The sequence below is a fragment of the Fringilla coelebs genome (assembly GCF_963513975.1).
Source record: "Fringilla coelebs genome assembly, chromosome: 35".
In the NCBI taxonomy this organism is placed as follows: Eukaryota; Metazoa; Chordata; class Aves; order Passeriformes; family Fringillidae; genus Fringilla; species Fringilla coelebs.
This window is the reverse complement of record NC_140061.1, coordinates 752,202-764,030: the sequence shown is the minus strand read 5'-3', so window position 1 is coordinate 764,030 and position 11,829 is coordinate 752,202. Positions and strand designations below refer to the sequence as shown.

The 11,829-nt window shown below is 56.6% G+C and overlaps 1 protein-coding gene across 1 annotated transcript; it reads right to left on the bottom strand.

Moving 5' to 3' along the window:
- Positions 1–67: 67 nt before the first annotated feature.
- Positions 68–11,407, bottom strand: PRSS8 (serine protease 8; the record flags this gene model as incomplete). Its single annotated transcript, XM_084224278.1, has 8 exons — positions 68–74; positions 1,447–1,691; positions 2,476–2,657; positions 3,424–3,767; positions 7,354–7,516; positions 8,228–8,303; positions 9,195–9,280; positions 11,317–11,407. The coding sequence occupies 8 exons, from the start codon at positions 11,405–11,407 to the stop codon at positions 68–70; spliced, it is 1,194 nt and encodes a 397-aa protein (XP_084080404.1).
- Positions 11,408–11,829: the final 422 nt, after the last annotated feature.

Below are 11,829 nucleotides of genomic sequence, written 5' to 3'. Positions count from 1 at the left end.
CAAATTTTTGGGGTTTTTCCCCAAACTCAGGACCTGAACCTCCAAATTTGCTGGTTTTACCCCCAAATCAGGGCCTGAACCCCCAAATTTTGGGGTTTTCACCCCAAAACCCAACCCAGGACCCCAAATTTTGGGGTTTTCACCCCAAAACCCGACCCAGAACCCCCAAACTTCATCATTTTCATCCCAAAGCTGGGACCGGGACCCCAAATTTCGGGGTTTTCACCCCAAAGCTGGGATTGGGACGTTTTCACCCCAAAACCCAACCCAGGACCCCAAATTTTGGCGTTTTCACCCCAAAACCCAACACAGGGCCCCCAAAATTCAGCGTTTTCACCCCAAAGCTGGGATCAGGACCCCAAATTTTGGCATTTTCACCCCAAAACCCAACCCAGGACCCCCAAATTTTGGGGTTTTCACCCCAAAACCCAACCCAGGACCCCCAAAATTCAGCGTTTTCACGCCAAAACTGGGACCAGGACCCCAAATTTTGGATTTTTCACCCCAAAACCCAACCCAGGACCCCAAATTTTGGCATTTTCACCCCAAAACCCAACCCAGGACCCCCAAAATTCAGCGTTTTCACCCCAAAACTGGGACCAGCACCCCAAATTTCAGGGTTTTCACTCCAAAGCTGGGATTGGCACTCCAAATTTTGGGGTTTTCACCCCAAAACCCAACCCAGGACCCCAAATTTTGGCATTTTCACCCCAAAACCCAACCAGGACCCCAAATTTTGGCATTTTCACCCCAAAACCCAACCCAGGACCCCAAATTTTGGCATTTTCACCCCAAAACCCAACCCAGGACCCCAAATTTTGGCGTTTTCACCCCAAAACCCAACCCAGGACCCCAAATTTCGGGGTTTTCACCCCAAAACCCAACCCAGGACCCCCAAAATTCAGCGTTTTCACCCCAAAACTGGGACCAGGACCCCAAATTTTGGATTTTTCACCCCAAAACCCAACCCAGGACCCCAAATTTTGGCATTTTCACCCCAAAACCCAACCCAGGACCCCAAATTTTGGTATTTTCACCCCAAAACCCAACCCAGGACCCCCAAAATTCAGGGTTTTCACCCCAAAACCCAACCCAGGACCCCCAAACTTCAGCGTTTTCACCCCAAAACTGGGACCAGGACCCCAAATTTTGGGGTTTTCACCCCAAAGCTGGGATTGGGACTCCAAATTTTGGCATTTTCACCCCAAAACCCAACCCAGGACCCCAAATTTTGGCATTTTCACCCCAAAACCCAACCCAGGACCCCCAAATTTTGGCGTTTTCACCCCAAAACCCAACCCAGGACCCCCAAAATTCGGCATTTTCACCCCAAAACCCAGAGCAGGGCCCCCCCCAGCGCCCCCAGCAGCAGCCCCGGGGTCCCCCCCGGTGCCACCCCCGCCCCCGTGTCCCCCCCCGGGCCGGGGGGACAGCGGCCGAGGCCACCCCGGGGGGAGGTCCCCGAGGTGACAGGGACCCCCGGGGGGCTCGGGGGTGGCCCTGGGGACATCGGGGGGGGGGTGGCGCGGGGCCAGCTCGGGGACAAGGGACAGGATCCAGGAGAGGTGAGGGGACACCCCCGTGTAGACCCCCGGGCGCCCGGGGACCCCGCAGGCGTCACCCCAACTCACCACCCCCGCCAGGTGCCAGGTGCCACCGAGCCGGCAGGTGAGGGGACCCCCGGAGTCACCCTGGGGACAGAGGGGACATTGGGGACATTGAGGGGACAGGGGACATTGAGGGGACATTGGGGGGATTGGGGACATTGAGGGGATTGGGGACATTGGGGATTTGGGGACACAGGGACCCCACCAGGTGCCACCGAGCCAGCAGGTCAGGGGACCCCTGGAGTCACCCTGGGGACAGAGGGGACATTGAGGGGATTGGGGACATTGAGGGGACATTGGGGATTTGGGGACACTGAGGGGATTGGGGACATTGAGGGGACAGGGGACATTGAGGGGATTGGGGGACATTGAGGGGACACTGGGGGGATTGGGGACATTGAGGGGACATTGGGGATTTGGGGACACGGGGACCCCGCCAGGTGCCACTGAGCCGGCAGGTGAGGGGACCCCCGGAGTCACCCTGGGGACAGAGGGGACAGTGAGGGGACACTGGGGACATTGAGGGGATTTGGGGATTTGGGGACACTGAGGGGATTGGGGACACTGTGAGGATGATGAGGGACATCGAGGGGGCTCAGAGGTGACACTTTGGGGACATCGGGGTGAGCAGGGACACGGGGAGGTGACAGCGGCACTGGGGAGGTGACACTGGTACAGGGGTGGCACGGGGGAGGTGACAACGGGGACAGTGGGAGGTCACAGCGGCACAGGGGAGGTGGCAGCGGTGACGGAGGTGACAGCGGAGGTGACAGCGGCACAGGGAGGGCACAGGGGAGGTGGCAGCGGTGACAGAGGGAGGTGACAGCGGCACAGGGGAGGTGACAGCGGGGACAGAGGTGCCACCCACCTGGCAGGCGTCGCGCTGGCCCTGCGGGAGGCCAGCGCAGATGGTGTCCCCCGCGGGTGTCCCCAGCCCCTCCCCCGCCTCTGTCGCTGTCGCTGTCCCCAAGGCGTACAGGCAGCGACAGTGGCGCTGGCTCAGCAGTGGCACCTCCAGCTGCTGCAGCGTCTTGGGGGGTGGCAGTGGCACTGCGGGGACAGCGGTGTCACCACGGTGTCACTACGGTGTCCTGTGGTCACTGCCGTGTCCCCAACCCCGCCCTGGTCACCCCAGTGTCCCCAACCCCATCCTGTGGTCACTGCCGTGTCCCCAACCCCGCCCTGGTCACCCCAGTGTCCCCAACCCCATCCTGTGGTCACTGCCGTGTCCCCAACCCCGCCCTGGTCACCCCAGTGTCCCCAACCCAGCCCTGTTGTCTTCAATCCCCCCAATGTCCCCAGTGATGTCCCCAGTGCCACCCACCGGCTGTCCAGATGTGTCCCCAGTGATGTCCCCAGTGTCCTCAGTCCCCCCAGTGTCCCCAGTGCCACCCACCGGCCGTCCTGACGTGTCCCCAGTGATGTCCCCAGTCCCCCCAGTGATGTCCCCAGTGTCCCCAGTGCCACCCACCGGCCGTCCTGACGTGTCCCCATCGCCCCAATGATGTCCCCAGTCCCCCCTGTGTTCCCAGTGATGTCCCCAGTGATGTCCCCAGTCCCCCAGTGATGTCCCCAGTGTCCCCAGTGATGTCCCCAGTGATGTCCCCAGTGTCCCCGGCGCCACCCACCGGCCGTCCTGACGTGTCCCCAGTGATGTCCCCAGTGTCCCCAGTGTCCCCAGTGATGTCCCCCAGTCCCCCCAGTGTCCCCCGGTGCCACCCACCGGCCGTCCTGACGTGTCCCCAGTGATGTCCCCAGTCCCCCCAGTGATGTCCCCAGTCCCCCCAGTGTCCCCAGTGTCCCCAGCGCCACCCACCGGCCGTCCTGACGTGTCCCCAGCCGGTGACCGTGCAGTTCATGCCGGGGACAAAGGTGACGCCGGCCGCGGGGACACACACGGGCCGTACCAAGCGCGAGGGGCTGGCGGGGGGGTCCAGCCGGGCCAGCGCCAGGTCCCCGGCGATGTCACCCCCGATGTCGCCCCCGATGGCCCCGCCCTGTCGCCGCCGCCGCCGCCGCCGCTCGGGGTCGCTGTCGCGATAGTCGCGATAGGCCGGGTGGAGCGCGACGGAGGCCACGCCCCTCACCTGGGCGTCGGAGGGGGGGGACAGGAGCTGCAGCACCCCCAGCGTCACCCGGTACTCGGGGAGGGGGTTCTCCCTACGGGGAATGCGGGGTCAGGAACGGGGGTTTGGGGTCAGCAATTGGGGTTTGGGGTCAGCAATTGGGATTTGGGGTCAGGAATTGGGGTTTGGGGTCAGGAATTGGGGTTTGGGGTCAGGTATTGGGATTTGGGGTCAGGAATTGGGGTTTGGGGTCAGGAATTGGGGTTTGGGGTCAGGTATTGGGGTTTGGGGTCAGGAATTGGGGTTTGGGGTCAGGTATTGGGATTTGGGGTCAGGAATTGGGGTTTGGGGTCAGGAATTGGGGTTTGGGGTCAGCAATTGGGGTTTGGGGTCAGGTATTGGGATTTGGGGTCAGGAATTGGGATTTGGGGGGTCCTGAAGGGGTCACCCGGTACTCGGGGAGGGGGTTCTCCCTACGGGGAATGCGGGGTCAGGAATTGGGGTTTGGGGGATTTTTGGGGTCAGGAATGGGGATTTGGGGGATTTGAGGGGTATTTGGGGTCAGGAATTGGGATTTGGGGGGTCTTGAAGGGGTCACCCGGTACTCGGGGAGGGGGTTCTCCCTACGGGGAATGCGGGGTCAGGAATTGGGGTTTGGGGTCAGCAATTGGGATTTGGGGTCAGGAATTGGGGTTTGGGGGGATTTGGGGGATTTTGAGGGGGATTTGGGGTCAGGAATTGGGATTTGGGGTCAGGAATTGGGATTTGGGGGATTTTGAGGGGGATTTGGGGTCAGGAATTGGGATTTGGGGTCAGGAATTGGGGTTTTGGGGGGATTTGGGGGTCAGGAATTGGGATTTGGGGGTCAGCAATTGGGGTTTGGGGTCAGGAATTGGGATTTGGGGTCAGCAATTGGGGTTTGGGGTCAGGAATTGGGGTTTGGGGTCAGCAATTGGGGTATTGGGGTCAGGAATTGGGGTTTGGGGTCAGGAATTGGGGTATTGGGGTCAGGAATTGGGGTTTGGGGTCAGGAATTGGGGTATTGGGGTCAGGAATTGGGGTTTGGGGTCAGGTATTGGGATTTGGGGTCAGGAATTGGGGTTTGGGGTCAGGAATTGGGGTTTGGGGTCAGGAATTGGGGTATTGGGGTCAGGAATTGGGATATTGGGGGGATTTGGGGTTTGGGGTCAGGAATTGGGGTTTGGGGTCAGGAATTGGGGTTTGGGGTCAGGTATTGGGATTTGGGGTCAGGAATTGGGGTTTGGGGTCAGGAATTGGGGTTTGGGGTCAGGAATTGGGGTTTGGGGTCAGGAATTGGGGTTTGGGGTCAGGAATTGGGGTTTTGGGGGGATTTGGGGGGGATTTTGGGGTCAGCAATTGGGGTTTGGGGTCAGCAATTGGGGTTTGGGGTCAGGAATTGGGGTTTTGGGGTCAGGAATTGGGGGGGATTTGGGGGTCAGGAATTGGGATTTGGGGTCAGGAATTGGGATTTGGGGGTCATGAATTGGGATACTGGGATTTTGGGGGGATTTGGGGGTCAGGAATTGGGATTTGGGGGTCAGGAATTGGGATTTGGGGTCAGGAATTGGGGTTTGGGGGGGATTTGGGGTCAGTTATTGGGATTTGGGGTCAAGTATTGGGATTTGGGGTCAGGAATTGGGATATTGGGATTTTGGGGGGATTTAGGGTCAAGAACGGGAAATTTGGGGGTTTTGGGGGAATTTGGGGGATTTTGGGGGGATTTGGTGTCAGGAATTGGGGTTTTGGGGGGATTTGGGGGATTTTTGGGGGGATTTGGGGTCGGGAATTAGGATTTTGGGGGGATTTTGGGGTTAGGAATTGGGATTTGGGGGGAATTTGGGGTCAGGAATTGGGATTTGGGGGGTCCTGAAGGGGTCACCCCGAACTCGGGGAGGGGGTTCTCCCTACGGGGAATTCGGGGTCATGAACGGGAAATTTGGGGGTTTTGGGGATTTGGGGTCAGGAATTGGGGTTTGGGGTCAGGAATTGGGATTTGGGGGGTAAATTCAGGATATTTCTGGGTCTGTTTCAGGGTAAATTCAGGATATTTCTGGGTCTATTTTAGGGTAAATTCAGGCTATTTCTGGGTCTATTTTAGGGTGAATTCAGGATATTTCTGGGTCTGTTTCAGGGTGAATTCAGGGTATTTCTGGGTCTGTTTTAGGGTAAATTCAGGGTATTTCTGTGTCTGTTTTAGGGTAAATTCAGGATATTTCTGGGTCTATTTTAGGGTAAATTCAGGCTATTTCTGTGTCCATTTCAGAGTGAATTCAGGCTATTTCTGTGTCTATTTCAGGGTAAATTCAGGATATTTCTGGGTCTATTTCAGGGTGAATTCAGGCTATTTCTGGGTCTATTTCAGGGTAAATTCAGGGCTATTTCTGTGTCTATTTCAGGGTAAATTCAGGATATTTCTGGGTGTGTTTCAGGGTAAATTCAGGATATTTCTGTGTCCATTTCAGGGTAAATTCAGGCTATTTCTGGGTCTATTTCAGGGTAAATTCAGGGCTATTTCTGTGTCTATTTCAGGGTAAATTCAGGATATTTCTGGGTGTGTTTCAGGGTAAATTCAGGATATTTCTGGGTGTGTTTCAGGGTAAATTCAGGATATTTCTGTGTCCATTTCAGGGTAAATTCAGGGTATTTCTGGGTCTATTGCAGGGTAAATTCAGGATATTTCTGGGTCTGTTTCAGAGTAAATTTGGGGGTACATTGGGATCTATTTTAGGGTAAATTCAGGATATTTCTGGGTCTGTTTCAGTTTAAATTCAGGATATTTCTGGGTCCATTTCAGGGTAAATTCAGGGCTATTTCTGGGTGTATTTCAGGGTAAATTCAGGGCTATTTCTGTGTCCATTTCAGGGTATTTCTGGGTCTGTTTCAGGGTAAATTCAGGGCTATTTCTGGGTGAATTCAGGGTATTTCTCGGTGTGTTTTAGGGTGAATTCAGGGGTACTTTGGGATCTATTTTAGGGTAAATTTCTGTGTCCATTTCAGGGTGAATTCAGGATACTTTGGAATCTATTTTAGGGTAAATTGGGGGCTATTTCTGTGTCCATTTCAGGCTATTTCTGGGTGTGTTTCAGGGTGAATTCAGGCTATTTCTGGGTTTATTTTAGGGTAAATTCAGGGTATTTCTGTGTCCATTTCAGGGTGAATTCAGGGTATTTCTGGGTCTGTTTCAGGGTAAATTCAGGCTATTTCTGGGTCTATTTTAGGGTAAATTCAGGGTATTTCTAGATCTGTTTCAGAGTAAATTCGGGGGTACTTTGGGATCTATTTTAGGGTAAATTCAGGGTATTTCAGGGTCTATTTCAGGGTAAATTCAGGGCTATTTCTGGGTGAATTCAGGCTATTTCTGGGTGTGTTTCAGGGTGAATTCAGGCTATTTCTGGGTGTGTTTCAGGGTGAATTCAGGGTATTTCTGGGTCCATTTCAGGGTGAATTCAGGGTATTTCTGGGTCCATTTCAGGGTGAATTCAGGGTATTTCTGGGTCCATTTCAGGGTGAATTCAGGCTATTTCTAGGTCCATTTCAGGCTATTTCTGGGTGTGTTTCAGGGTGAATTCAGGGTATTTCTGGGTGTGTTTCAGGGTGAATTCAGGGTAAATTTCTGGGTGTGTTTCAGGGTGAGTTGGGGGTTTTGGAGCGTTACTCACGGCGGGAAGCAGTGTGCGGCTGTCAGGACCCAGGCGGGGGCGATCAGGGCCCCGCCGCAGACGTGGCGCCCCCTGAAGGCCACGCTGACGGTCCAGGGCCACTGCCCCTCCTGCGCCCCCGAGCCGCCCACCACGCGCCGGTGCACCGGGGTCCCGCACGGCACTGCGGGGGTTAAACGGCACGGGGAGGGGTCAGGGAACCCCCCCAGACACAAATCAGGGGATCCCCCCCGAGGTGGGACCCATCCCCTTAAAGGGAACCCCACCCAGATTGTGGGAATGCTCAAAAATGGGAACCTCCCCTATTGAAAAATGAGACCCACAAAATGGGACCCCTCTGTCCCAAAAAATGGGACCTTCCCAAAATATGGGACCCCCCCTCCCACAAAAATGGGACCTTCCTAAAATATGGGCACACCCCCCAAAAATGGGACCTTCCCAAAATGGGACCCCCTCCCCCAAAAATGGGACCTTCCCAAAATGGGACCCCCCTTTCCCCAAAAATGGGACCTTCCCAAAATGGGAACCCCCCCCCAAAAATGGGACCTTCCCTAAATACAGGGCCACCCCCTAAAAATGGGACCTTCCCAAAACGGGAACCCCCTCCCCCAAAAATGGGACCTTCCCAAAACATGGGACCCCTCCCCTTAAGTGACCCCAGAATTCAGCACCCCAAACCCAGGGACCCTCCCCAGGTGTGTTTCCCCCTCCCCCCTCACCTGTGTCATCCTCTGCTGCCACCCCCCCAATGACCTGTGAGGGACAGGGAGGGTGATGACGTCAGAGACCCCCATTTGAGGACACCCCATGAGGGTGATGACGTCATTACCCCCCCATTTAGGGACCCCCCGCCATGAGGTGGATGACCTCATACCCTGCTTTGGAGGCATCCCTGGAGGGTGAGACCCCCATTTGAGGATCCCCATGAGGGTGATGACATCATAACCTCCCTATTTAGGGACCCGCCCAATGAGGGTGATGACGTCATAACCCCCCTTTAGGGACCCCCCCATGAGGGTGATGACATCAGCCCCCAATTTGGGGACACCTCCTGTGGGTCAAACCCCCATTTGGGGACCCCCATGAGGGTGATGACATCATAACCCCCCCATTTAGGGACCCCCCCATTACGGTGATGACATCATAACCCCCCTTTAGGGACCCCCACTGGAGGGTGATGACCTCAGCCCCCCTTTTTGGGACACCCCCCGAGGGTCAGACCCCCATTTGGGGACCCCCATGACGGTGATGACATCATAACCCCCCTTTAGGGATCCCCCCCTGGAGGGTGATGACCTCAGCCCCCCATTTGGGGACATCCCTGGAAGGTCACACCCCCATTTGGGGACCCCAATGACGGTGATGACATCATAACCCCCTTTAGGGACACCCCCATGAGGTTGATGACATCAGCCCTCACTCTGGGGACACCCCCTGAGGCTCAGACCCCCATTTGGGGACCCCCATGAGGGTGATGACATCATAACCCCCCCATTTAGGGACCCCTCCATGACGGTGATGACATCATAACCCCCCTTTAGGGACCCCCCCATTATGGTGATGACGTCATAACCCCCTTTAGGGACCCTCCCTGGAGGGTGATGACCTCAGCCCCCCTTTTGGGGCCCCCATCCCCGAGGGTCAGACCCCCAGTTAGGGACCCCCCCATTACGATGATGACGTCATAACTCCCTTTTTAGGGACCCCCCCATTACGATGATGACGTCATACCCCCCTTTAGGGACCCCCCCCGGAGGGTGATGACCTCAGCCCCCCTTTAGGGACCCCCCCCGGAGGGTGATGACCTCAGCCCCCCTTTTGGGGCCCCCATCCCCAGTGACCTGGCCGGACAGCAGGGACACCCCGACATCCGGGATGGCAGCGGGCATCCGGGGCGAGCCGGAAAAACCGGCCCCAGGAATGTGTCCTGTGGGGCCAGGGGGGTGTGACCCCCCCGTGCCCTGCCCGTGTCACCTGCCTGGGACACCCGTGTCCCCTCTGACCCCCCATGTGTCCCCAAAATCCTCACAGACCCCTCAAAACCGTGTCCTAAAAATTATCTTTGTCGCTCTTAAATTTTGTCATTTCCCCGTCCCCTCAAGCACCGAAATTTTGTGTCCCCTCAGAGGCTTCTGTGCCCCCTCAAAATCCCATCAGAATCCCCCAAATCCTTTCAAATTGCCCCCAAAAAACCCCTCAGAACCCCTCAAATCCCCTCATAACCCCCCAAAAAACCTTAAATCTCCCCAAAAGTTCTCAAATCCCCTCAGATTTCCCCCAAATCCCCTCAGAACCTTCTGTGCCCCCTCAGAGCCTCAAAATCTCATCAGAATCCCCCAAATCCTTTCAAACTGCCCCAAAAAAACCCTCAGAACCCCTCAAATCCCCTCATAACTCCCCAAAAAGCCTTAAATCCCCCCAAAAGTTCTCAAATCCCCTCAGATTTCCCCCAAATCCCCTCAGAACCCCCAAATCCCCTTAAAATCCCCTCAAAACACTCTCAGAATTCCTCAAATCCCCACATCCCCCCACCCCAAAACCCCTTAAATCTCCCCGAAACGCCCTCAGAACCTCTCAAATCCCCTCAAATTTCCCCCAAACCCCCTCAGAATGCCTCAAATCCCCTCAGAACCCCCCAAATGCTCCCCAATTTCCCCAAAATCCCCTCAAACCCCTCCTAAATTCCCTCATGCTCCTCTCAGATTCCCCCTACCCGATCCTCCCTGCCCTAAAATCCCCTCAGAAAACCCAAAATCCCCTCAGAAAAATCCTGAACTCCCTCAGATTCTTTTCCCGCCTTTCTTGTCCCCTCAGGACAACCCCAAATTCCCTCAGATTCTCCCCAAAATCTCCTCACGGTCTTCTCCCGCCTCATCCTCTCGGATGTTCCCGTCCCCTCACATTCTTTTCTCCCCAAATTCCTTCCCGATTTTCCCAAAAAACCCTCAGAAAATCCCAAATCCCCTCAGAAAATCCAAAATCTCCTCGGATTCCCCTGAAATCCCCTCACGGTTCCCCTCGAAATCGCCTCGAGTTTTTGCCCCGAATTCCCTCCCGATTCCCCTCAAATCCCCACAGGATTTCTCCGAAATCCCCTCAGACCCCCCCAAATCCTCTCAGACGCCCCCAAAATCCTCTCAGACGCCCCTAATTCTCCTCAGATCCCCCAAAATCACCTCCGGATTCCCCCAAATCCTCTCAGGAATCCCTTCACGGCCCTTTCTTGCCAGGTCCCCTCACGGTTCTCCCTCACGATTCCCCCCAAAATCCCCTCAGGGTTCCCGCTCAAAATCCCTTCACGATTTTCTGCCAAAAATCTCCTCATGATTCTCTCCCAAAACCCCTCGGACTCCCCCAAATCCCCTCAGACTCTCCTTAATCCCCTCACGATTCCCGCCAAAATCCCCTCAGGATTCCCCGTTGAAATCCCCTCACGATTTTCTCCAAAAACACTTCAAATCCCCACACGACGCCTCCAAACCCTCTCAGGAACTCCCAAATCCCTTCAGATTCCCCCAAAATCCTTTCACCCACCCCCAAATCTCCTCAGGACCCTTCTAAATCTCCTCAAACTCACCGAAATCCCCTCAGACACCCCCAATCCCCTCAGGCTCTCCTTAATCCCCTCAGGACTCCTGCCAAAATCTCCTCAGGAATCCCGGTTAAAATCCCCTCACGATTCCCTCCCAAATCCCCTCAAAACCCATCAGTAGCCCCTCAAAACCCCCAAATCCCCTCAGACTCTCGGAAATCCCCTCAGACCCCCCCAATCCCCTCAGACTCTCCGGAATCCCCTCAGGATTCCCGCCGAAATCCCCTCACGATTCTCTACCAAAAATCCCCTCACGATTCCCCCCCAAATCCCCTAAAACCCCTCGGTACCCCCTCAAATCCCTCAGGATCTCCCTGAAATCCACACAAACTGTCCCAAATCCCCTCAGCCTGCCCCAAATCGCCTCTCACCGCCCGCCGGCAGTAGCAACAGCAGCAGCGGCAGCAGCAGCGCCGGCCCCGCTCCGGGCCCCGCTCTCGGCTCCCGCCGCCGCCTCCTCATCGCTCCTGGGCCGCTGTGGCCGCCGGCACCTTCCGGCCCCACTCCGTCCCCTCACCCGAAGGCGGCCACGCCCCGTGTACCTGTCCGGAACCTGCCCCCACACCCCTCACCTGGCAGCCGACACGCCCCTGCCACCTGTACGGGCACTTCCTGCCCTCCCGCACCTGCGCTAAGGCCGCGGTTCCCGCACCTGGACGAGGATCGGCCGCCCCTCTCACCTGAGCGCGGTCACGGCCCCGTTTGGTTTGGAAGTCGCTGCTCCCGCACACCTGCCCAGGTTCCCGAGCCCCTGCCCCGACCCTGGCACCTCTGAGGGCAACTGCGGCGCCTCATGGCCACGCCCCCACAGCGCTCCCGCCGCGAGCTAACCACGCCCCCATGCCCATTTATGGCCAGACCACGCCCCTTAATTAAAGCACGAG